Below are 27,557 nucleotides of genomic sequence, written 5' to 3' on the forward strand. Positions count from 1 at the left end.
TCTGTGCATATGGGAAGCTGTTAATAATCGTTGTTTCTGGGTTATAGGATTTCAAGTGATTTAACTTTCACCTTCGACCAGCAACTGTGTTCAGATCTCGGCTCTGAGCTTCTGTAGGGAATGACACCCCTGCCTTTCCTCACCTTCATCTATGTAACTCAGTGGATCCCATGCTGTCCTTGTAGACCCCACTTCTCCAGGGAGCCTTTCATGCCCCAGCCATCCCCAGGCGGCTTTCCCCTGCGCTCTCCGCCCTTGTGCAAGCTGTCACAGCCTTGATCACCCTGCAGTGGAGTTGCCTGATTTTTGCCTCTCTCTTGCCTGAGAGTGCACCTTCTTGCTGCAGGAACTGGGGCTTCTTTATCTGTTTATTCCAGCACTAAGCTCAGGTCTGCCACACAAAAGTGCTCTGTGAGCATTTGTTGAGTGAATTAATGAATGCGGTTCTGTTGGTTCCGTTCCGTCCAAGCAAGTGGCCGATTCCCACAAAGAGCAGCCTTGCAGCAGCTAGGCAGCCAACCCTCAGACCCCCTGACAGGGCATGGAGCCTGGGCTGTCTCCACTGTGTTTGCTGGTTTCAGTCCCCTGCAGCTCCCACTGCCTCCCGCTTCTCTCTGCCTCCCTGGGGCTAAGAGAGCTCCCTGTTTCTGAGCCTAGCTGTTTATTTTTCTTTTCCCCATTGTGGAATGTTGCAGCACTTAAACTTTAAAAATAAGGGGATTGATTTTTATCTTGAGTTTGTGTTTGCTTCTTTCTGAGTAGAGAGTTTAAAAACATTCTTATTCCTGGGGCGCCGAAGCATCCAGCTTCAGCTTAGGTCATGATCTCACGGTTCAGTTTGTGAGCTCAAGCCCTGCATTGGGCTCTGTGCTGACAGTTCAGAGCCTGGAGCCTGCTTCATATTCTATGTTTCCCTCTCTCTCTCTGCCCCTCCCCTGCTCATGCACTGTCTCTCCAAAATGAATAAATGTTAAAAATTTTTTAAAAGATTCTTATTCCCCTTACATCAGTAGAGATACATAGAGGCAAAGAGGCACACAAAATGCTCATCTATAGTACAGCCTACTGATGAAGGGCGTATGCTTTGCAGTCTTGCAGATTGGTTTTAAATCCTTTCTCTCATTCAGCTGTGTAACCTTGGGCATGTGAGGCACCCGGTCTGAAACTTTATCTTTTAAATGAGGACAATATGTAAATCTCTAACTGACGTGAAAATGAAATGAGTAATGCATGTAAAACACAGAACAATACCTGACAGTCTCATCTCATAAAATGGTGAGGATTGCTGGTTTACAATACACACATACACACCCACACACACACACACACACACACACACCCCTATATATATAGTAAATGTGCATATATATATATATAGTATTATATATATTATGCATATATATATAAACATGCATGTTTATATATATATGTGTGTGTTTAGCATTCTCACCACTACAAGATAGATATTAGGATTACTATCCCCATTTTATGAGTGAGGAAACAAATGCATTATCCCGGTAGTCCTACAGACAACACTTGTCACCAGAGTGTGCACTTAATCCCTACAGCTCTCTACCCTTGGGGCGAGGTAGGCATTGGCAAGTCTGGGGCCCTTTCCCTACCACCCTCTCCTCGCCCCCTGCTCTTTCTTGCTCTCTCTGCTCCCTGCCTTGAAGTCAGGCCATCTGACAGGAGAGTCCCTTCTCTCCTACCCTTCACTGAAGCTCGCAGCCCTGGGCCTCTGCCAGGGAGCCTCGGGCCGGCTTCTAAGCCATTTGTCAGGCTGCCAGAGGGCCCGCGGCCATCAGTTTTTCACACACAGATATCAGGGCAGCTGACAGAGCTGGGCAGGCTTGGCAATGGGCGTTCCCTGTGAACAGAATCTCAATGAAGGCTCTGGCCCAACTCATAGTGGGTGTTTATGACCTGGCGGGGGGGGGGGGGAGGTTGGCGGGGGTGCTGCCCTGGCAGTCAGGGAGGAGAGTCAATACTGCTGGCTTAGAGCCCAGCTGCCAGCCCCTGCTCCTCTGATCTGGGCTGGTTCCCTGTCCTCAAGCATGTGGAGAGCTGTTTAGTTACATTTGATGCCCCCCTCTTCCAGATTGTGTGTGCACGTGTACATGCATGTGTGTAGGGGAAAGGAGGGATCTCTCATCATCCACCTGGAAGCTGGTTTCCTGGGGTAGAGAATGGGGCCAACAGGGAGGGAGTGTGGGGAGAGAAGGGAGGATAAGGAAGAGAATTACAAGGAATCTGAATCCACTGGGAAAATAAAAGAGGGAAATGAAGGAAACTGGAGAGAGAAAAGAAAGTGTATAGAATACTTTTGACCACCTAATCTGACACTTTCCCCCTAAACATGCTTGGTGACAGTCAAAACTGCATATAGTTGCTCCAGAGGTTTGTAAGTGAGGGAACAAAGCAGCCTCTTAATTTTATTTAAACGTTGTCTTTATCTTCAAAATATATACAACCAAAACCTCAACGTGCAACATGAACCTGTCAAAGGTCTCAGTCATCTCCCTTCAGGTATGCACCCCCACACCACCTCTCCAGTCGTCCTCTCCAGCCTCAGCGGTTCTGGAGAGTGACTATAGGTGGTGCCTTCTGGTGCCTGGAAGCACATCCTACCCAGCAGCCTCAGTGTGGGTAGGGAAGATTCAGCACGCCCAGTCATGGGTTAGGCACTGAGCACTGGGGGTGTAGAGGCTGGTGGACCCAGCCTCTACCCTCACGCAGCTCATAGTCCAATGGGTGAGGCAGATCCAATAGAAGATTATTGTGGCCCCGCAGCAGTCAGGCAGGGACAGCAGCAGCTTCCACGTGTAGGACACATACTCTATGCCAGGTGTTTTGTTTGTTACATTATCCCTAATCCCCAAATAATCCTAGAACAGATATGATCAGGTATGTTGCAGAGATGAGAAAACCAAGGCTAAGCAGGTACATGACTTGCCCTAAGTCCTGCAGCTGATAGGTGGGTGAACAGGGTTTAAATAAACATCTCTTATTTCCAAGTCCAGGTTCATCCTACTCTCTTGACTCCTGTACAGAAGAGGGTGACCTAAGAGGGAAGAAAATGAACCCATGCTGGAAGGGTGGTCAGGAAAGTCTCTCCAAAGGGAGCAACAGTTATGTTGAGTCTTAGAGGATAAGCAGAGGTTGGCCAGGCATCCACAAGCAGGGGGAAGATCAGGTGATAAGCGTGCACTGGTGACAATGGCATGGCTTTTGTAGGGCTTGAAGAGGGTCCTGTGACTAGAGTGAACTGTGCTAGAGAAAAGTGATATGATATAAGGTAGAGAAATGGGTAGGGCCAAGTCAAGAAGGCTCTTCATGGTAGAGCATTATCCTGAAGTCTTTGGGAGAAGTAACAAAGCTTTATAGAGTGGGTACAGGACAGGGTCACACTTGTGCTTAGGAAAGTTGTCTCCAGCCATGTGAAGAGGCTGAGTGGAAGAGAGAGCTTGGAGGTACTCTCAGCATCTGTCCATCCACCTCCATTTGTCTCCATCATTTCTCCATGCCTTGGTCTCCTCTGGTCTGTCTTGTCTCTGTTTGCCTATATCCCATTATCATTCTCTACCTCTATCTGACCTGCCTGTTTATCCAGGTCCTCAGCTTCTCTGTGGAAGCTCTAGGCAAGACACCTCACCACTCTGAGACAAGCATCGTTCATCAATAAAATGAGGATCATAATGACAGCCTCAAAAAGTTAGATTGGGGATTAAGGCTGATACTGCACGTTATATTACAAAGTACCATACAAACGTGAAGGATTATTGTTATCTAGCTATGTCTCTCTCAGGTGTTACATTTTGTTTGTTTGTTTGTTTGTTTGTTTGTTTACTTATTTATTTTTGAACAAACATTCATTGAGTATCCAGTCTAGGCTGGGCACCTTTTTGTATATCTGGTGAGAGGGGGAGTTTACAATAAATCAGAAACAATACCATCCTTCTAGGGGATCAGAGTGTAGTAGAAGCACACAAAAAGCTAAAATAGAAGCTTTGTTCTATGTTTCTAACTTGCTGCCTATCTATCTGTCTAGTTGCCTGTTCATCCATCCATCCATCCACCCATCCATCCATCCATCCTTATCTCTCTCTCTGGATCGCTGGTTGTTTTGGCTCTCTAGTTGTGCTTACATATGTATTCACAGATAGTCACTGATTCAGAACCATCTAGGTCATGTTGGCTCTCATTTGTGACTCCCACCCCTATTGTGGACCACCTTTCACCATGAAGTGTTAGAGAGCCCTTGTCTATGAAGAGAGAAGAATGAGCTGCAAAGAGACCACTGCTCTAGATGACTTGGAGGGTGTATTCTTTACCCAGTCATTTGACTTCCAGGACTCTCCTGAAGATTTGAGCTGATCCTACATGGATCGGACACTGCCACTTTCCATAAGCCAAGAAAGCTAGGTTGAAAACCTTAAGGAACTTATTTCATTGAATTTTACAGTTTCTGTGACTCATCACCAGCTAGTCCCCAGATAGTCCTCAGGCAATTCCAAACATCCTCATCTTTAACAAAGACTGTAAAGAGTGAGTGGTGACTTTGCTCTGCAAGCCCTTTGTCTCTGAAATGTCCTCTAAGAAGAAGTATTGTGGCACAGGGAGCAAGTCCTGCTCTGCTGCTTAGAGGCTCTGTGACTATAATCACGTTACGCAGGCAGTCTGGGCGTCAATGTCAGAATCAACAAGATCAGGATAATCTTTCCTATTAGGGTTGTTGTAAGGATGTAGTGATATGATGTCCAGAGTGTTTAGCGCAGTACCTGACCTCTTGTATGCTCATTAAATTGGCTCATGACAAGAGTCAGATTTATTTTTCCTTAGTGATGAAACATATTGTTGCTAACCTACACACCCTGCGTTTGTGGTTTTGTGTGTGTGTGTGTTTTGTGTGTATGAAATCAGACGTGCTTGTGCAAGTGTAGTTGTATATGGATACATATTTTAAATTCTAATGTACCACTTATGACTGCTAAGATTATAGCATTTTTTCTGTAATGATGGCCATGTTCTTCTGCACTGTCCATTGACACTAGCTACTGGCGACATGTGGCCATTGAGCATTTGTAGTATGACTAGTGCAACTGAGAAACTGACTTCTTATTAAGTTAATTTAAATTATTGTAAATTTAAATAGTCACATGTGACTGCTATATTGGACAGTGTGGCCCTGCAATATTGTTTGTAGTATCAAACAATCAATCAATCAAACAATCAAACAATCAAATAGAATATTGTTTGTGGTTTGAAGTAATTACGATGGGATGAGAAAAAATTACTGAGCACCTACGGCGTTTCAGGCACTTGGACACACACTAACTCATTTAACCCAGGTCAGCCCTGTGAGGGAAGTGGTCTTATCATTACCTCCTGTTTGCCGACAAGGGAAACTGAGACTTGGAGAAATGAAGAGACTCCTTCAATGTCACACAGCCAGTTCAGGGTTTGAGCCTAGATCTCAAATTCCAAAACCCTTCTTTTTTTATGACCTCTGCTCATGCTGCCTCATAGCAGTGTCTCCTGTATGCAGACATCAGCTACACCCCCTTTGTCTCCGAGGGCACTCAGGGATTGCACATGGGGCAGTGAAACCCTTTCAATGGCCTGTGAGACCCATTTGATCTGGCCCTCCATTATCTGTCTACATGTCTCCCATGACTCTACTCACTCTTCTCCAGGGACACTGGCTAGCTTGTTCTTCAGTGAACTCTCTAGGCATGCTCCTGCCTGACGGGCTTCCTATTGGCACTTACCCCAGTCTCACTCCAAGGTGTATGTATCATTTTCTCTCATTATAAATTGATCATTCTGGCTACAGGATGGAGAGTGGATCTGGGTGCTAAGGGAGGGAAGGAGGTGTTGGAGTGCAAACAGGTCAGCTGGGTGGCTACTCAGGAGTTCAGAACCACAATAGCCAATGTCAGTAAGCCAAGCTGGTGGCCTCCTTGCCCAGAGCCTCACAGATAGTTAAGCATCAGAGCTGGAACAACCTTTAGAGTGTTCTTTGCATCTAGTGAGAGTCCTTGTTTGAAGAAGGATAAAACTGGGGCACAGAGGCAAGAAGGTCATTTTGGAAGTTTGGCGAAGTTCCCTAACAAGAGCTTCTGTCCACTGCTATGATCTTTTCTCTGCATTGCAAGACCATCGTAAAAATAGAGATTTTACTATCACCAACCTTCTTGCCTCCATCCCAATCCTGCTTTCATTTTTTAGAGACAGCCCCTGTTTTCTTAAAGGCCACAGAATCACCTAAAAGGCAGGAATTCAGTTCTCCCTAAACAAATCAATTTTTACAAAGAATGAGCAAATCTTCCCCCAGAAATCTGAGTATGGCCTCCAGAGAATACAGAAATTCATACAAGATGTCTTAGAAGAAGATAGAAAAATCTTATTCCATTTTTTAGAGATGAAGGAAAAACACACACACACAAAAGCCCAAACACAATTTTTCCGATGGCTGATAATATTCTTCTCTCATCTCTCATTTCCCCACAACTATTTTGTCTTGGGCTCCTGGAGCCTGTGGGAAAGCTGCTGTGTGATTTTTATCTCTATGATTAAAGTGTTACACTTTATTGAGTTCTTTACATCAGCAGCAAAATCTGCAATGCAGAATTTTACATAACACCTCATTTTCTTCCTGCACCATTACTGTTATTAACCTGGTGGCAATAAACAGAAAATACAGCTTTGCTTATGATGTACTCTTCATTTTTGTTCCAATAGCAAGAAGAAAAATAAAAAGGAAGGAACCAGAGAGAACAGGAAAGAATGTTTTACCCATTGTATCCCTTTGATGCCTGCCCTTTTTGTTCCCTATTCTACAAAGGCAGTTCTCCCAGAAGATCAAGGGTGGGGGTGGTCTCTGCTCAGGAATGTTTTCTTCTCCATCGTTAACTCAACCATCTACTCATTCATCAAGGATTTCCTCAGCACTTACTATGTGCCAGGCACTGTGCTAGGGGTTAGAAGCACAGAGATTTCCGGTCTTGACCACTACCTGGCCCAGTGGACGATATAGGTGCCACCACCATAAGAATGACATCATGAGATGAGTATAATAAAAATGTAGGGCTGAGTGAGATGTCAATGAAAGAGGGCATGGTCAAACATATCCAGATGGGTTAAGGAAGTCTCTACAGCAAAAGAGAAGCTTGTACTGGGCCCTGGAGAATGGCTAGGTAGAGCAAGGCCTTCTCAGCTGGAGGAACAACATAAGGAAACATTGGAAGGCACAGAAGAGCATGTCTGGAAGCTGTCAGTTCGGCATGGTGAAAGCATTGGATTCCTGTTAGCAGATGGCAGGAAATGAGGTTGGAGGTGGAGGCAGGTCATTGAGGTTTGGATACTCATACACCCAGATACCTCCCATGCCTTGTGTTAATTCACACTTTGGGCTCCCCTAAGACCCTAAAATTAGAGGATCAAAGCATAATGATATAGCAGAGTAACTTGTACTGTGGCCAAAAGATATGGGTTTTATCCTTGGCTCTGCTGCTTCCTCGCTGTGTAATCTCGAGCAGTGTGTTCATCTGTAAAATGGAAATGAGACAATGAGACAAAATGAGCCAATGACTGTAAACAAGTTGTGTCACTTGTATAGTATTTCATGTGTCAAAGGAAAGGATCCACCCAGCAAAACTCCAGACCATTCAAGAACCAGAGAAGCCATAAACTAATTCTATGTGATTTTAATCAAGGCTTTTCATGTGGATATAGATGTGGGTGAAGGAGCCTGCCCTGTTCTGGCATTTTCCTTCAAACCAGGAGATAAAGCCTGGTTTGTCCCCACACCTCCTTGTCCAACCATTGCTTGACTCTCAAACTGCCCCCTCCCTCCTTGCTGCTCTCTGGCTGAGTGATGTGGTCCGTAACAACCAAAATCTTCTGTTCAGAGGGAATGAAAACCTGTAGCAAAGGAATGGCTTGAGAACACCCCTGCTCTCATCCCATTTGGGGCACCCAAGTGTTTGAATATGTGTATTTAGGTGTTTGGTTTTTTTAAAAACTCTTGTTCTGATTTTATATCTGATGAAAATGCACAATGCTTATGTTTAACTGTATTGATAAGGAGCTCCAGTTTTATAGGCAACACATAGATTACATGGAGAAATATGTTTCTTTTGCTCAAATAGCCATGCTTAGGGAAAAATCAATTCATTTGTATCAAAATGTCATAATCCAAGACCATAGACCTTCTGACAGCATCTTCCTCCAACTGCAGACAAGTACCTAGGAGGCAAACCTCCATCACACCAAAAGATGATGGCAGCACCAGTCTCAGGGAATGGCCCCACCTTCCACTCAGCCACCCAAGCCAGAAACCTGAATTTAGGTTTCTGTCTGAATTTAGGTCCCATGTCCAGCATTGTCAGTCTTATTTTACCATAGGTTTCAAATACGTACCCTTCTTCTCTCCCTCCCTGCCCCTGCTTGAATTCAGAAGCTTATTATTTTTCAGTCAGTTCCCACTTGGACTATAACAGAAATGTCCTAACTATTTCACATGCTTTTGAGTCTTATAACCTCTTATTCTTCCTCAACAAAGCCTCCGGAAAAATCTTCCTAGAATGCAGTGCAAACATAATCAAGTTGTACTTTCATAAAATACTTCTCTATATTTTCTACTTTATAGGAAAAGTCCTTAGTGGCTTACAAGGCCTTCCATGATGAGTCCAAGGAAGCCTCTTCATCATACTCTTCCATCATGCCAAACACGTTATATGTCCCTTAGTGGGCCGAGTGGTTTGGGTCCTGTGAGTTTTGCTCACATAGCTCCCTTTGTCTAAAATGTCTTTCTTCCCATCGGGGGCTCTTTTCCTTTTCATCCACTTGGTGAACACCTTCTTGTGTTTCAATACCTTGCTCAACAGCCACCTCCTCTGCACAGTCTTTCCTGACCACCCAATAAGTTGATGGTTCCTTCAGCTGTATCTTCACCCAGTCTCCACATACATCTCTCTGAGTCCCTGAAAGAAAGGCTGATGTACTTGTCCCCTTGCCTGTCTTCCCCCCAACCACACTATGGAAAGGAAGAGGTGGGAAGGGGGGACCAGAGGAGAGAAGGGATGAAAAGAGAGAAGAAAGAGGGGCAAGATGAGAGAGGGGGAGAAGGAACAGAGGAACAAATACAGGATCTCTGTCTGCACCTTTCTCCCCACCACCCCATCCTCAGCCACCCACACTGAATAAGCAGCCAGGAACCACTTTATTTTTCTCCAAGATAAAGTACATAGTTACAGCAGGAATGCTGGAACCCCTGAACACTTCTTTGAATAACAGCAATGCCTACCCTGCCAAAGGGGAAGACTTCATTTTAATGGGGGAAATAATTGAACTTCAGTCTTACAGTAGGCTCTCACCACACGGCCATGCCAAGGAAAAGGACCATGGACTCAGGTCTTGAAGCAGATAAGGTGGAAAACTGACAGAATATGTGCTCAGAGGCCAAAGGAAGGAGAGGAAAACAAAAAACAAAAAAACAGTGCAAAGCAGAAAGATCAGACAATTGAAAGATATGACTCTTAGGGTATAATGGGCCACAAAAAGTCACCAAATCCATTCTCTAAATGAAATAAGAAGAGGGATGAATGAATTGAAGAGAGGGAAAGAAACTTCTCTAGGGTCACAGAGCAGGTTAGTAGGAGAGCCAAGATGAGTTTCCTGGGAAGAAAAGAATTAAGATTTACTGAGGACTTCCCAAACCCCAGCTCAGTGATTAGACATATATTTTTATCTCCCTGGATCAGCTAACAACCTCCTACAGGAGATGTCTCCAAGCATTCAGGCCACACATATTTATTGAGTTCCTAACATGTTCCTGGGGGTGCCCTAGTTTCATCAGCCTTTGATTTATAATGAAGCAACATTAACTTTTAATTATGAAATTAAAATGTCCCTCGGCTCTCACAAGCTTACATATTATATCTCCATTCTCTTCTTAGTTTGTCTTTCTGCTCAGACTGAGGCTTTCTGCAGGGAGGTCTGGCTTTTCCACTTGTATCTGTGTCCACTCTTGATGTAGGTGTGAGCACCTGGGGTGACCCCAAGGGTAAGGAGCAAGCAAAGGCTTTGGATGCAGTGAGATGTAACTTAGAATCCAGTTGAGTTCCTTTTTTGCTATGAGATCTTGAGAAGCCTGGCTCTGAGATTCTCTGAGAAACCAAGCTCCCATTTACTTCAGTGGATTGTTGAGAGAATCACATGAGCTAATTGGTGTGAGAATGGTTTATAAACTCTACAAATGTGTAAGACAATGGTTATCGTCAATAGATATCCCATTGAACAGGGAAGAAATTTACATTTATGTAAACTGGGTCCCCAACCACCGCTCAGCTCTGTGTTCCTATAACTCCTGTATGTCTCTTCAAATCTTCCATTGTATACACAGTTTTAAAATGTTCATCCTCCTTGCAGGGTTTTGAGCTCAAGGAGGTCCATATCTGTGGTGCCATGCACAGCACCTCCTTATAGTATCTATCACTGTATAATTGAAAAATATGTATTGAAAGTGTATAAACTGCCAGACATTTTGCTAGGCACAAAACCAGGTACTTCATTTAACTTCATAATAATCCTTTGAGGTTGGAATTATTATCCTCACTTTTTAGTCAAGGAAACTGAGGCTCAGAGAGGGAAAGTAACTTCTACAGGTCCTAAAGCTCACCCATGGCTAAGCTGACACTTAAAGCCAAGTCTACAGAACCCCAAACCACCCTACTCCATGACTACACTTCTTCTGTCATCATCATCATTGTGACGGTCAACGTTGGGTTCACCCATCACTGCTATGGAGAGTAGGAGACAGACCAGGACTTTTTTGCCCTGGGAAGATCTGTTATGAACCCAGACCATCTGTGCTGAGCCTCTGGTCTCTCTCCCTTTTTTAGGGCAAAGGTGAAGGAGGAGGTAGAAAAAGAGGAAAGCTTCCTCCTAGGTTATTAGAAGGAGGAGATGCAGAAATGGCTCTATTTACATGCAGATCCTACTTTTCACTTCTAAGGAGGGTAGGATTGTAAGAGACAAATTGGAAGTAGGAAAATGTTTTTATTCCTCATCTTGCTGCTACTGGTGATTTTTCCCTACACGCATGCATGACTCACAAATTTCCTTTGTCCTGAAAGAGGCCTCAGATGGAGAGGCCGGGCCTTTATAAGTAGCTTAGAGATGAAGAGCTTAGCCCTAGGGTCAGAAAGACTTGAGTTTGAATCTCAACCCTGCCACTTGCAAACTTTTTGCTTTGTTTTCTTCCTGAGATTATAACAGTACTTAACTCATAGGATTGTTACCAGAATTGCTACAAGGCCACACATAGGAAGCACTCAATAAATGTCAGTTGCTTTTGATGTCATGGTTAAGAACATGGACCACAGAGCCAGTCAGCTTGGGTTCTGCCAGTTCCCACTGTGTAACCTGGGGGTTCTTTTGCAGGTTACCTCAACTTTGCTATTCATCAGTTTCCTCATTTGTAAATGATGTTTCTATCTGAGGGGGTTGTGGCAGGAGTAAACGGGTGGTGGTAAGCGCTATGTTGTTATTACTATCTTCCTTTCATACCTCCTTGAGTTAGAATCTAGGCCCTAAAACTCCTAATACCATACCTCTTCCTCTGCCCCTTTCTCTGAGGCCAGGATACCTGGATTCATTCATTCATGATGCACTTAGTCACTCAGCAAATGTCCCCTGAGTACCTACTGTGTGGTAGGCCCTACAATATACCCTGGGGATACAGGAGTGAACCAGGCATAGTCCTAGACCTTAGTGGGTTCTTCACAAACTACTCCCTCCTTCTTAAAACCATTTTTTTTTTGCTCTTGGTTTTCTTGAAACCACACTGTCCATGTTCTCTCCTATTTCCCTGCTACTCCATAGTCTCCTTCACTTCATCATCTACGTAAATTCTCAGCTTAAGGGGCCCCAGAGACACTGCTGTGCTAATCAGGCCTATGTTCATACCTCTAGGACAGCCCTCTCTCCAGGGCCCCAGGGTCTTATGTGTAACTGCCTACTTGACACGCCCAGTCTGGTGTCCACCAGCCGCTTCAAACAGCAGAGATATCTCTGACAACCAGCCCAGCTGGTCCCTGTCCCAGTCTTCTCCATCTCTCGGTTGCTCAAGTCACAAACCCTATATCTGTCTTTGATTCTCCTGCATACAATGCATGCACAGGTCCTACAGAGGTGAGGCCAACAGATTGATCAAATATTCCCTTCTCTTTTCATCACCAACAGCACACTCTCATTTAAGCTCCTATGGTTTCTAGAGGGAGCTGTTCAAAAGCTTCCACACAGGTCCCTAAAATCCATTATCTGCACTACAGGCAAGGGAATCCCTGTTAAACATTCCCTGTGAAAATGGCTTTTCATTGTACATAGGACAAGCCCCAAACTCTGACCCCAGTCTACAAAGCTCTGAGTGAGCTGCACCCTATGAACCTCCCCAGGCACACCTTCAGTGTTCATCACAATCCCTCCGTGAGCCATCCCTCTGGTCTTTGGAAGTGCCACACTCGTCCTTGCTTGCAGGTCCTTTTTGCCCAGAATTCTCCCACCAGCCTCATTGAACAGCTCATTCTTATCATCCTTCAAGGCTCAGCTCACATGTCAGAGGTCTTTCCTGATCACACCAACTAAAGTAGACCCGGTCCCCATCCACTCGGTTACTCGCCATCCTGCGGCTCCCCTTAGTGCATTCCGAGCGTGTATTACAAATCTGGGATCACCTTGTTTAGTTGCTGTTCACGGTGTTCATCCCCATTAGCTCCTCGAAGTCAGGAACCTTGTCTGTTTTGTTCAACTCGGGGTTCTAGAAACAGTAAGTTCACAGCAAATATTTGTCAAATGAATAAATGAATGAATGAATAAACTGGATGACAAATACTTTATCACAGGGATATTTTTAAAATCTATGGGAGTCCAGAAAAGAGAACTGCTGTCCCTGAGAGGGTCAAAGAAGACCTCTTGGACAAAGAGCCATTGGGCCTAGTGGTGAAAGATGAGCAAGCTGTTACCATCAGGGGGAAAGGGATGGGAGGGACAGGCATTCCCACCTGCAGGAATGGCAGGCACAGAAGCATGGAGTAAGAGAATGTGTGCTGGGGAAGTTGCAGGTAGGGCGGGAGCAGAAGATGGAGAAAGGCAGGAAAGGAAGTACTGGAGCCCATCCCCCATGCCCTAGGCTAGCTCTCCAGGTGTCCTATACACCTGTTCTTCTTATTGCCCCCCATTGACTCACCAATCCTGTTTTTGTGACTAGAAGTGCTGTCCAGCCATATTCAGGGTGCACCTGAGCAGAGAAGCCTTAAATGTGCCGCTTCAGAGATCAAGATTATGCATGATAAAGGACAGTGACACTGTTTTGTTTGCTTGATTTGCTCAGTTGTTTTTAAAGAAAAAGTTCTCCGTTTTTCTGAAAAATTCTTCTGCCTTAGGACATGTACCCTGACTTCCATAAACATCTGCTTTACCTTTTTTATTTTCCTTTAGCTTCATATTTATTGTGCTGAATTTTTTTTTCCTACTTTGACTTTAAAAACCACAGGGAAATATTTTCGTTGATAATAAATAGATTTGGGGGTTTTTTTTGCCTGAGGCCCATGGGGAAACAGCTCCCTGGGGCACATCTCAGCGAGGAAGCTGTCTGGAAGGTCTGGAATGCTGCTTGCCCCTCCACCCAGCCTCCCAATGCCATTCTAGAGGCTAAGCCTGTGAGGATCAGTCCGCAGACCTCCCAGCCCCTCAGCCCAGGGATGAAGGAAACTGCATAGTCTTAGAAAGTCTTGCCCTCCTAAGATCAGCGTGATTGCCTTGCTAAACTATAAGCCCCTGAGAGCACAGCAGGATGCAGAGCACGGTCTGGAAACCAGAAGGACCCAGGCCCCTGCTCTGCCACTTCCTGCTGCATAATGCAGGGCTGGCTACTTACGCTCCCTGCTCTCCGAGCTTCAGCCCCCTCCTCCTTGAGAAGGGATAACAAAGCAGCTCACCCTTCCCATTTGTCCTTATCCCTGCCAAGCTTCAGTTCCTTTTTGCTCGCCAAGCCTGAGAGAAACCCCGCTGCCCTTCCTGGGTCCGATTTCCCTTCCTTTGCTGGGCTGAATATGTGATAAACCCTGAAGAGCTGTTCAAATGTGAAGGAGTCAGCACCACAGCATGGCACCAAGCTCAGATTTGAGAAGCAGAGAAGCAGCTCAGAATGTAGGGGGGAAGAAACAACCCATTTCCTCCCTGGTGTCTAGGAGGAAGCAAACCCCACACTAAATTATGTTGCAAATATGCCCTAAGGTAGTTTTAATTTTATTGGTACTGATTTTAATTTACTCTTCAGGCCCCTGATAGCAGGATGAGCTGTTGGCTGCTGGCAAGGGGATGGCCCTTCATCACTTGGTTTTAATTAAGGTTCTTAAGTTTGGAAGGAAAGAACAGAGATGCTTTCTTTCACTTCTAATCTCAGTCCCAGGTTGTAATTAAGGACCCTGTATTAGCAACACACCCCGTGCTCTGGCTTGGCCACAGAAAGGTACCTCATTTGACTGCTGGGAAAAACTTAAGATACACCTGTTTGGTCATATAATTCACTCATTCTTCCATCACTTTATTTTCTATTCATTCCTTTGCCAACCCTTTAAAGATAACCTACCATACACCAGGCCTTGTTCTAGTCCTGTGGATTTAAAAACCCAACAATGTATGGTCCCTGCCCTGAATGGGAGATGGGAATAAACAAAGCATTTGTATGCCACTCTCTCATGAGAGAGAGAGAGCTGTACCTTGAATTATGAGAGCACAAAGGAGGCTGTTACCTCATCCAGAGGAATAAAATAGGCTATTTGAATTGAGATTTTATTTTTATTTTTTAATGTTTATTTATTTTTTTTTAATTTTTTTTTTCAACGTTTATTTATTTTTGGGACAGAGAGAGACAGAGCATGAACGGGGGAGGGGCAGAGAGAGAGGGAGACACAGATCGGAAACAGGCTCCAGGCTCTGAGCCATCAGCCCAGAGCCTGACGCGGGGCTCGAACTCCCGGACCGCGAGATCGTGACCTGGCTGAAGTCGGACGCTTAACCGACTGCGCCACCCAGGCACCCCGAATGTTTATTTATTTTTGAGAGAGAGAGAGAGAGCACACACACAAGTAGGGGAGGGGCAGAGAGAGAAGGAGACACAGAATCCAAAGCAGGCTCCAGGCTCTAAGCTGTCGGCACAGAGCCCCATGCAGGGCTCAAACCCATGATCCGTTGAGATCATGACCTGTGTTGAAGTCAGATGCTTAACCCACTGAGCCACCCATGTGCCCCTGAATTGAGATTTTATACTAGTCAGATGAATAATATTAGCTGCTATAATAAGCAATCCCCAAATTTCAGTGGCTTAATACAATGAAATGTCATCATAGTCTGATGCAGATCAAAAGGCTTTCCTGGCCACTTTCCTCCCAGTGGTGACTCAGGGACATAGGCTTCTTCCTTCTTATGACACCATTGTTTTTACATGTAACTTCCATGCATAAGAACAAGAGAGAATGTGGGTGATTGTGTATGAGTGTTATGGTCAGGTCTGGAAGTGGCAATTGTCACCACTGCTGACATCCCATTTGATCCCAGCCAAATAGCAAAGGAGACTGGGAAGTGTCCTCCATGGTCCAGGAAAAGGAAATGAGACTGATGAGCATCCATTCAGTTCCTGCCTCACATTTTAAGCTTGTATCAAAGTTAGCCAGATAAAGAGAAACTGTATCCCGGGCAAAGGAGATATTTATTGTGTGTAAATGTGAAGCCGGAGTCATGAGCATAGCAGTGCGAGGTCCTGCCGGTCATTCCACAGGACTGGTGCGGACAGTGTGAGACCAGAAATGTCAAGAGCTGAGACTAGACAGGGGACAGGGACTGGATCACACAGGCCCTTTTAAAATCTATTAAGGGGTTTGGACTCTATCATGTGAGCAGTAGAGAAATACAGAAGTTTTTTTTTTTTTTTAAGTTTATTTATTTATTTTTAGAGTGTGTGTGTGTGTGCGTGGGAGGGAGCAGAGACAAGGGAGAGAGAGAATCCCAAGCAGGCTCCATACTGTCAGTGCAGAGCCCAGCTCGGGGCTTCATGTAACCTGAGCCGAAATCAAAAGTCATATACTTAACCTACTAAGTCACCCGGCTTCCCCAAAATACAGAACAGTTTTAACTAGGGAAGTGACATTTATTTGCATTTTAAAAAAATCACTCTGAACAGCAAGGGAACCAGGTAAGAAGCTATTGTAGTGGAATAGGTAAAGGTGATGAGACCTGGATCCAACGTGGTCCCTGTACTCATAGACTCACAGACATACTTATCAGCCAGATTAGGTATAGAATAACAAGTACTGATACGAAGGCCCAAGCAAGCAGCTGTTTGAAGAAGAATGAGGGATTTATTTTAACTGAGGACAAGAAGAAATCATGACAAGTTTAAGGAAGTCATAGCGCCTCTGTCTCATCCAACAACCACCTGTAAAACAAGGAAATTGAGGGGCGCCTGGGTGGCTCAGTCAGTTAAGCATCCAACTTCAGCTCAGGTCAAAATCTCACAGTTGATGAGTTCAAGCCCCTCTTTGGGTTCTGTGCTGACAACTCAGAGCCTGGAGCCTGCTTCAGATCCTGTGTCTCCCACTCTCTCTGCCCCTCCCCCGCTTGAACTCTGCCTCTCTCTTAAAAATAAATAAACATTAAAAAAGTTAAAAATAAAATAAGGAAATTGAGGCACAGTGAAGAGTTTCCACTTCTCCATAGTCACAGATTGTGTAGAAACCCTGCTCCTGCCTTCCATGTTCCATCTAACTGGACCACATGAGTCCATAAAGCCAGTTTAGATAGAGAACATAATAAGGACATGGCTGGAATTAGTATTTGTGGTCTTTGGTATTCCCAACAAAGTGGTGGATATGTGCAGTGGAGAGGAAAAAAAACTAAGACCTCAAATTTAGACCCCTATTCAGATAAATTTCCTTTTTTTTTTTTTTTTTACTCCAGTTCTAGCCCCTAGAGTCTCAGAGTGGGAAGTGGTCTTAGAAACTAATCTTTTACCATTGTTTTGTAAGTACTACTCAATGTAGTACATGAACAAGAAATTAGAAGCATAAAAACTACGGGGGAAATGAGATAGAATTCCTATGTGCAAGTAATAAGTTTACAAACCTGGAAAGTATGTCCCCTTTCTTCACTCCCTCTTTCCAGGCATCCTCACCTCCTCGCTGTTCTTCAAACATGCCGAGTGCGTGTCACATTATGTGGCATATTGCATTGACTTCTCCTTCTACCTGGAAGACTCTTCTAACTGATAGCCTCAAGACTACCTCTCCTGCTCCATTCATGTTGCTAGTTTTCAAGACCTCTATTCCATTTCTTTACTTTACTTGTCTCTGTGGCCCTAATGCCTCCTGACATCCTGTATATTTATTAATTGATTTGTTTATTCCCTTTCTCTCCTCAAAGAATATAAACTCTTCAAGTTCAAGAACTTTCTGTTGTGTTCATTGCTCTATCCCTAGCACCCAGCACATTCCCTGGTGCATACCCCAATGCCTAGAACACTGTCTGACACATAGTAGGCACCCAGTGATTATTTGTTGAATAAACAAATGAAAATCCAAAAAAATTAAACAACAAATTACTGCAAATAATAATAGAATTAGTGAGGGGTCGGATATAAATTTAATATGTCGAGAACAAGAGCCTTTATATTTATAAAGAACCATCAGTTAGAAGAGTTAATGGAAGAAAACATTGTAATTACAGCAGAGAGTGAAAATATAAACTGCCTTGGCATCAAAAATAAATGTTCAGGGTCTATATGAAAACAAAAACAAAAACTTTGAAAATTTCCTACTGTACCCAAGAGAAAATTTGAATAAATGGAAAGTCAAAACATATTCTGGATTAGAAGGCTCCAACTTATAAGTCAATTCTTCCTATGGTAATACAAAAATCCTATATGATTATATTTTTGAGAATAGTATTCTCAAATATTGAGAATATTGACAGGGTTTGGGGAGAAAAAACTAAAGAAGCTAATTATAAAGATCACATAGAAAAATATGCAAGACAGTAAAGAAAATTTGGGAAAAGAAGCATAGTGAGGTGATAATAGCCTTTCAAATATTAAAATGCATTATAAAACACTAAATTGAAAAGATATGTACACCCTGTGTTTATTGCAGCATTATTTATAATAGCTAAGGTATGGAAGCAGCCCAAGTGTCCATGAATAAATGAATGGATAAAGATATATATATATAGGGGCACCTGGGTGGCTCAGTCGGTTGAGTGTCTGACTTCAGCTCAGGTCATGATCTCAAGCTCGTGAGTTCCAACCCCACGTCTGTCTCTGTGCTGACAGCTTGGAGCCTGGAGCCTGCTTCATATTCTGTGACTCCCTCTCTCTCTGCCCCTAACCCACTCGCATTCTGCCTCTGTTTCTCTCAAAAATAAACATTAAAAAAAGTTTTAAGATATATATATATATAGATATATATAGATATATATCTTTTAAGATATATATATATATCTTAAGATATATATATATATCTATATATATATATATAATTGGTATATTACTTAGTCATAGAAAGGAATGGGATCTTGAGATCTTGGGATTTGTGATAACAGATGATAACACGGGTAGACCTAGAGGGCATTATGTGAGTGAAATAAGTCAGAGCTCATACCACATGATTTCACTTTATATATGGAATCTAAAAATCAAAACAAACAAAAAACCCAGAAACAGACCCATGAATATAGAGAACAAACTAGTGGTAGTTGCCTGGGGCAGGGGGTGAGCAAAATGAGTGAAGGGGAGTGGGAGATACAGGTTTCCAGTTATGGAATGAATAAGTAATGAGAAGGAAAGGTACTGCATCAGGAATATAGTCAATGGTATTGTAATAGTGTTGCATAGTGACAGGTGATAACTACACTTAAACATATAAATGAAATAAGATACATTATAAACTTAATATAATTAAAACTGTGTTATAATAGAGAAATGATTAGACCAGAATGAAAAGTCCAAAAATAAACCCAAATACGTACAAAAAAAAAAAAATGTATATGGTAAAGATGGCTTTTCAAGTCAGTGGAGAAAAGATACACAATTTCATAAATAGTGTGGGACAATAAAGTGTAATCTTACCTCACAGCCTACGTCCACATAAATCAAAATTGAAATGAAATTTTTAACTATAAAAACTAGAACGAGAAAAATAATAGAAGAAACAATGAAAGAATTCAATCCAGAAACCACAAAAGAAAAGATTGATAAATCTGTATAAAAAATTAGCATTTAAAGGGGCGCCTGGGTGGCTCAGTCGGTTAAGCGGCCGACTTCGGCTCAGGTCACTATCTCTCGGTCCGTGAGTTCAAGCCCTGCGTCGGGCTCTGTGCTGACGGCTCAGAGCCTGGAGCCTGTTTCAGATTCTGTGTCTCCCTCTCTCTGACCCTCCCCCGTTCATGCTCTGTCTCTCTCTGTCTCAAAAATAAATAAACGTTAAAAAAAAAAAATTTTTTTAAATTAGCATTTAAAAACTTCTGCATGGAAAAAAGTACTAGTAGAAGTAAAGTCAAAGAACAATGGCAAACTGAGCAAAAATATTTTTATACCACACATAAAAGCCAACAATCCAGCTTTCAAAATGGGCAGATAAAATTAACAATTCAAAGAAAATAAAATGCAAATAGTTCATAAACATATGAAAAGACACTTAACCATGTAATAAAAGAATTATACTAAGAGAAATTCAGATTAAAGCTAATCTTCAATATCATTTTTCACCCACCAAATTGACAAATATCAAAAAGTTTCATTCCACCCTTGTTGTCAGTGTAATTGCAAAAGAAACATTGAATATTTTGCTAGGGGTATAAATTGGTCCTTCTGAGAGAGTCAGTCTGTCAGTGTTGATCAGCACTGCAAATGCACAGGGGCCCAGAAATTCTGCTTCTTGAAATTTATCTTACATATAATTACATAGGCGAGCTAGCGTATATACAGAGTGAACCACCAAGACATTGTTGGTAACAGGAAAAGGTTGGAAATAATTTAAATGCCTGCCAATAGGAGGCTGGCTAAATAGTTTATATAGGGCTTTTCAAAAGAATGAAGTAATTGTTCATGTACTGAGAAAAAATACCTCCAAGACATGTTAAGAGAAAGGAAGCAGATCTGAAGAGTGTGTTTAGCGTGTTACCGTGTGTGTGTATTGAGAATGTCGGGGAGAGGGTGGATATTTTCTTGTTTGTGCATAAAGTATCTCTGAAAGGCATATGTGAGAACCTACTAACATGAATTGCCTCTGGGGAGTGAAACCAGGTGCCTGGAGATTCATAGGGGTGATATGGAGGTTTCTCCCTATAAATTCTTTCATATCTTTTTGACTTTTGAACCATGTAAATCAATCAATAGTATTTGCTGGTTTTTTAAAGTAAAATCACATTAGGTGCCAGGTGTCAGAATAGGGCAGTAGAAGCCACTCTAGAATGTTATCAGAAGAACCAGGTTCTAATTCTTACTCCTTCGCTAAGTCGCTGGCCAGCCCTACACAAGCAAGCTCCCCACACAGTGCCGAGCCAGACAAGGTCAAAGCAGCTGGTGTCTAAGACCCTCTCCAGTTTGGGTGTTCAGAGATATAAACTGCAGCCTCTCCTTACACATTTCTTAAGTCATCTCTCTACCTCCTCCTTTCCTCTGCAACTCATCAAAAGCTCAGAGGAAAAGACAGACAATTGAAGAAAATAAAATTGTGAAGATGACTTTTATAGGGCTCCTGTTGAATCGTTGTGTGTTCCACCTCCAAAGCTGAAAATGATGAGTTTAATATCACACAGAGTAGTGCATCTTGTATCTCTCAAAAGACAGCTTACGCTACCCAGAGAGTTGGGAGCTCGGCAAGACGTAATTTTTCACTCCAACTCTGAGGCAAATGAAATGACAGTCACCAGGCCCACATTCTAGAAGCAACATGGTTTTCATTTGGTGGTAACTTCGTTTCAAAGTGTCCCAAAGAGAGAGAGCTCTTCTAAGTGTGGACTTTCTTTCCCAGGAACACACACTAGAAAAGGGATGGAAAGGTGGCCAGATTTTTCCGTGACTGTTTCTAGCGTTGGCCATTGATGGCGATAAGTTAACTGCACCAGGGATCAGGAGACCTGGGCTTTTTTAGTCTTAGTTATGCCAGGTTGGACAAGTCTCTTTCATACTTGGAGCCTCTGCCACTCTCAGAAAGGATTATCAGGTATACACTGTGCTGATATCTTGGAAGAGAAAGTCAGATTTGAGGAACATGAAAGATTTATGGGCCAAAAAATTCCCTAATTCTTGCCAGTCCATTCTGGTGTCTAGGGCAATCTCCCTGGGATTGCCTGTGCAGTCATTCTGCATACAATGCCTGAGTATCATCCTTCATGTCCAGGCACTGGGCTGTTTAGAGACATCTCCCTACCTTCAGGGAGTTCCTTGGTGGAAACACTAGCAAATAATACCGTTTCAGGCTAGGGAATGTATAAATATGTATAAGTGGAGAGCAGAGAAAGACCAGTCAAAGTCATCTTTACAGATTACAGAGCATAGTGTGTATTGTTTTTTTTTCCATGCACTATTTATATATTATTGGAGAGTAGGTGTGGTAACATCTAATGAGGTTAAATAAAAGAATTAACTAATATGTCGTACATAAAGCTCCCAGAATCGTGCCTGGCATGCATTAAATATGCAGTAAATGATAGTAATTTTTATTGCAGTGTTTGGTTCCCAGTATAACTTCTCTGAGGTTGGAGTTAAGATACCCATTTGTCTAAATAAGAAAGCTGAGACTCAGAGTAGGGCAGTGATCTACCCCAGACCTCCTCAGCTAGAAATGGCCCAGTCAGGCCAAAACTATAAGCAAGCCCAATGTAAATGCAATTATGTTACCTAAAACGTATTTCTCATTGATCCGAAAAACAAAGTCTGCTAGTGCCTTTAGTCATGAATGTATTAACTGTTCTGGGTAAGCAACATTAAGCCTTAACCCAACAAAGCCCTCACCTCTTGAAGAAGCATGCCACTAACTATAGTGTTCTCAGACCTTGGGGGCAGATGGTGTTAAAAGTGGGGAGAAATTGATCCTCACGGCTCTCAACCCCTCCAATCACATTGTAGACGGCTGCTAAATCTGCTGACACGTAGGCCCGGCTCAGAAGGAAGTATGTGAGCATGTGTGTGTGTGTGTGTGTGTGTGTGCACGTTCATGCACCATGTTTAGTGTCTGATCCTTTAAGGCAAGCTCTGTGACCCCAGACTTCTCATTTGTCATCCTTTCTCTCAACAGAAAACAAGCCTGGAGTTTTATATTGACATACACGCCCACTCCACCATGATGAATGGCTTCATGTACGGCAACATCTTTGAGGATGAGGAACGGTTCCAGAGGCAGGCCATTTTCCCCAAGCTCCTCTGCCAGAATGCTGAAGACTTCTCCTACGTAAGTCGAGGGTTCTCTCTCAGCACGCCCCCTCTCCTGCCCAGCCCCCTCCCTTTTACTGCCTACCTCTCTTCCTCTTCACTCACTTCAGCTGGGTTTAACATTCACAGACCACCAGCCAGCTCTGTGCCAGGCCCTGTGTGGGCGATAAAGATAGAGGTGAACGAGCTCCGCTCATGCCCTCAAGCAGCCCATTGCGTCAGGAGGGAGACTCCAAGGCAGCACGTGGTCTTTCTGAGGAGCTGGCATTTTTTGTTCAGTTGGTCTGACCCCAGCAGTAGCAAGACAAGGGACTCACCAAGCCCCCACCCCCCACCCCCAACCACCACGTGCCAGACCGGACCCTGCCCCAGGGCCTACTTTCACCAGCCCTTTTAGTAGGAGCCTAACATACCGGCTGAAGCGGGGAGGGCAGTGTATGCTCCCCATTGTCTCCCTCCATGACCCTTTCCGGGTCTCAATTTCCTTGTCAGTAATTCATGGGTGATAATGTTCTGCCCTGCCTGCATCACAGCTTCCTGGGAGCACAAACACAGCAAAAGACGGCAAAGGAGTCTGCAGACAGTAAGGACTCAGCAGACTCCAGAGGCTGGTTGTTGCTACCCACCTCACACACTGAGAAGACTGCAGCGGCTGTGGACTGGCAGCTAGAATAATTTGCAGCAAGAAGCAGTATTGGAGAGAGGATGAGGAGTAGAGTCAGCATGTGGTGTGGGGACATGGGAGAGAGTTTCTGCACATTTTCCTTTGTTCTGATACTAATTCTCTAAGGCCTATTATTTCTGTATGGCCAGAGTGGGAGAGGCCCACAAAGGTCATAGCAATTTTTGAGTTGATGAGCTGAAGGCTTGCCTGCCCATTACTCCAGGCCTGGACATTAGTGGAGATGATGAATTTCTCCATGAGGTAAGATGCTTTGAATCTCAGAAGTTCTGAATGCCAGACCCGGAAGGAACTGGACCAGTCTCCTCTTTGCACCCAAGAGATACCCAGGTGGCTCCCCATTTACATCTCTGGGGTAGAAACCACCACGCTTGTTTCTGTAGGAATCCATAGGATGGCTAGCCCCAGGCTTTTTGAAACCACTCCAATTTCAGAGCAGGCTGTGGTCTCCTGGATCCACATTCCCTGGGAGGCTGGGCCACAGGCCTCAGAGACCCTCACAGGGGTGAGGTTTCCAGGGCAAACAAAAGGGGCTCAGTCTAGGAGCTTTATTTCTGGCCTTGGCTGATGGTGTTCCTGCACTGCAGCCATCTTAAGAGCTCAAGACGAGGGTCAAAGTAATCTGTCCTCACCCTTCCCTGTCTCTTCTCTGATCCTCAGTACCCACGTTAAAATGATTTCACTGCATGGACTTCAAGAGTCCTTTCAGACATGATGTTCTAATTTTCTGGTCCCTTGCTTTATCTCAGAATTCACTCACGCACACACATGCACACGTATCATGTACACACGCACGTGCATGCACACATAGTTTCTCTTCCTTTAAATGTGTCTTTAAATCTCTGCCTTGTCTTGCTGTTTTCTTTCTCCCTCTTTTCCTTCTTCTCTTATACTCTGCTGAACAAGACACACATTCTCTTATTAAAACCACAGTCTCTTTGGGGCGCCTGGGTGGCGCAGTTGGTTAAGTGTCCGACTTCAGCCAGGTCACGATCTCGCGGTCCAGGAGTTCGAGCCCCGCGTCAGGCTCTGGGCTGATGGCTCAGAGCCTGGAGCCTGTTTCCGATTCTGTGTCTCCCTCTCTCTCTGCCCCTCCCCCGTTCAGGCCCTGTCTCTCTCTTCCCAAAAATAAATAAACGTTGAAAAAAAAAATTTAAAAAAAAAAAAAAGCAAAACCACAGTCTCTTTATTTCCTTAGATCTCCGTGGGTTAGCAGGGAATGTCCTTTAACCTCAGATGAATTACTTCACAGTTCTGTGAAAGAGATGGTATTATCACCTCCACTTTACAGATGAGAAAACTGAGGCTAAACCAAATAAGGCAAGTTGCCCAACATCTCGCCTGTCTTTGAACAGAGGACTTGAGATGTTGACCCGCTGGCTCTGTCCTCTCTCTGTCCACCTCCATCGGTGAAGCTGACACTCTTGTGGAGAAACAGCCATGATCCCTACCCTCTGGTGATATCCAGCTGGAGTTCGGCTGCCCCCAGTGGAGGGAGCCATTGTGAAGGAGTGTCAGCGCTTTTGGAGTTACTTACTCCTCGGTTCAACTCTGTGCTGTATCACTTGCTTGCTCCATCTCTGTGAGCCTCATTTTCGCACCCAGAGGGGCAAAATTGCAACACCTATGTCAAGGGGTTATTTTGAAGTGTAAATGAGATGCCATGTAGGAAGCAACATTACAAAGTTGCAAGCATTGCCCACATTTTCATTTTGATTATCATCACAATATAATTGCTTATTGTTCTCTGTCTACGTTTCCTTGCTCCATCTGTCCCCATTCAAATTCCCACAAATATTTGTTAAATGGCAGTTACTATCCAAAGAACTCTGCTGGATGCTTTCATTTAATTCTGTTTGTTTATGTAATCAGTCCCCATAATAACTCTGTGATGTGTGGTTAATATCCACTTTTCAGATGAGGAGGCTGAGACCCAAAGGTGTAGTAAGACCCAAGATCCGATAGCCAGCAGGTGCCTGGCCCTGATTCTCTCCTCCCTACTTTGTCTTTCCCAGTCCAGCACATCCTTTAACCGGGATGCTGTGAAAGCAGGAACTGGCCGTCGCTTCCTTGGTGGGCTACTGGACCATACTTCCTATTGCTACACCCTCGAGGTCTCCTTCTACAGCTACATCATCGGGGGCACTACAGCTGCTGTGCCCTACACTGAAGAAGCCTGTATCCTTGGCAGGTTCCCCCCACCCCCACCCCCGCCTGGGCCAGCCCGCATCTAGCCACGAGTATCCAGGTCTGGCAACATTTAATGGGCAGGCAGGAATCCGACATTCAGCTTAGGTGAGGGCTGAGGCTCTGGGGTGAGAATGGAGGCTGGTTATGCTGGTGGCATCTTTGGATTGTCCTGTTTGCCCCTTGCCCTTCTAATGGACACACCCCATCCCAACTGGCTCCGAGACGGCCTTCTGCTGCTCCCATCTCTATCTCCCCTCCACACCCTCACGAGGGAGTACGTCTTCTACCATCTAAGGTATGTAAGCACATGGGCTGGCGAATGACCATCCCCCTGGTTGCTGAAGAAGACCTGGGTGGTCTGGACTCCTTCTAACCCTGAACATGTAAAACTATATCTTGTCTTTTCACCTTCCACCTTTTTACGCTTGTGTCATCTTTCTCTTCTCTCTGTTCACCCATTTTCCTCCCCTTGTCCTCTCTCCTCTAGCTCCCCCTCCACTCCTGTCCTGTGTTTTTCTCTCCCTGCTTCTTATGTCCCCTCCCTCCTGGATTCTCTCTTCTCCCCACCCTCCTCTCCTCTTCTTCTCTCCCCATGCCTCCCCTGTGTCTTCCCTGCCTCCCTTCCCATCCTCTGCACATCTTTCTCTCTGCTTTGACATTCCCCAATTTGCTTTTCCTCTTGGCTTCCTCTTACAATTTCTCCAAAATCCCCCACGCTTGTCATAATGAAACTATTAGAGGTTACTTTCTAGCTTCCTTGAATTTCTAGGGATTATTTAGTCATTCTAGTTCCCTGGGTATTGATTTTAATGTCAAGGTCCATACATAAGGATTGTGACAGATTGTGACAGTTTTTGCTTCCCTTTATCCTTTTGTTTTTGGATCGACCCATTTCTCCTTTCCTAACACTTAGTTTTCTTAGAGAAAGCATTATAGTTGATGGAACGAAATGGAAAAGGATGATATTAACTCTATATATGTATAATTTCTCTCTCCCTAGAAGTAGAAGTGTTCCTTTTAGCCCTTGTTCAACCCTTGATGAGTGTTCATGGAGTTCCTGCCATATTTTGTTCAGAAAAGCATCCTTTCTGGTCGGGGCATGACTCAGGACTAGTCCACCCAGTCAGTTGCGGCCTGGTGGCCCTGGGGGGTCCAGTTACCTTGCTGAGAACATGGGAGGCAAGGCGATGGCCCCTGACCAAAGGGTGAGAAGCAGGTAGGCCAGGTGTTAGAGCAGTGTTCTGGATCCAGTGGAACACTGGAGAGATCATAAGAACTGAAAGTCCCTTCCCTGCAGTCACCAAGATTGAGACAGTCACCTTGAAATCTGCTTTGATAACTACTTGGCCTAGCAAGGCCAAGGGAGTAGGCTCTGCTGTGAGACAGAGGATCCTGGCCACTTCTATGTGTCACGTTGCCGCTCCCCACACACACACTTGGTGTGTGCCCATGACTTCTCCAGGACCTGTAGAAGGTCCTGTAATACATGTATAGGTGGCGTTCCACACCATACTTGCTTTGTTCTCCCGGGATGTTGTGGCAAAGGAGATCGAGAGGGTTGCCTGGAAGAAGTATCTGAGCATGTGTACCAAAGGGATTCCACATACTTGTTCCCAGTGAGCCGTAGGTCCCTCCAGAGGAGACCTGCACTTAGTCTGCTATTGATCTCTGATGTCAGAGGTGCTTTCTTAGCACCTCGCCTGCTTTTGTGTTGAAAGAAAATGTGTTTCTTAGTAGAATGCCCCTCCCTTGCCCCAGGCCCAGGTTTTCTCTTCAACACCCAGTCCTTGTGCATCAAAATAAACACACTGTCAGTACGTGCCAGGAATCATACTAGGCACCCAGGGTAAAATACTAACCAAAAGGCATGGTCCCTGGCTCACAGAGCTTTTGGGGAGACAGAAAAGGAAAGAGGCAATTATAATAGAGCATGGTGAGTCTTGTAGTGGAGGGATTCCAGAGAGCCATGGGGAACTTCCCTTAACAAGTACATATGAGTGTCTGTCAGAAGCTAGGGTAAGTTCTAGGCATGGTGGATGTAGCAGTGAACATATTAATGACAAATATGTCTTTGTATGGGAGTAAAAGGAGACCCAAGCACAATTTGGGGAGGTCAAGGAAGGCTTCCCAATAGAAGTGACATCTAAGCTGAGTTTTTAAGGTTGAGTAGAAATTAGCCAGACTGGACTGGGGTCT

The 27,557-nt window shown here is 44.2% G+C and overlaps 1 protein-coding gene across 3 annotated transcripts in view; it reads left to right on the plus strand.

Moving 5' to 3' along the window:
* LOC125172450 (BEN domain-containing protein 5) overlaps positions 1–27,557 on the plus strand; it is a 1,495,630-nt gene that overhangs the window by 1,411,169 nt on the left and 56,904 nt on the right. For all 3 annotated transcript variants that reach the window (XM_047870552.1, XM_047870553.1, XM_047870551.1), the window contains exons 10-11: positions 22,356–22,508; positions 25,187–25,349. In XM_047870552.1, the coding sequence (XP_047726508.1) occupies positions 22,356–22,508; positions 25,187–25,349 (316 nt within the window). The remainder of the gene's footprint in view (positions 1–22,355; positions 22,509–25,186; positions 25,350–27,557) is intronic.

The sequence above is a fragment of the Prionailurus viverrinus genome, chromosome C1 (assembly GCF_022837055.1).
Source record: "Prionailurus viverrinus isolate Anna chromosome C1, UM_Priviv_1.0, whole genome shotgun sequence".
NCBI lineage: Eukaryota > Metazoa > Chordata > Mammalia > Carnivora > Felidae > Prionailurus > Prionailurus viverrinus.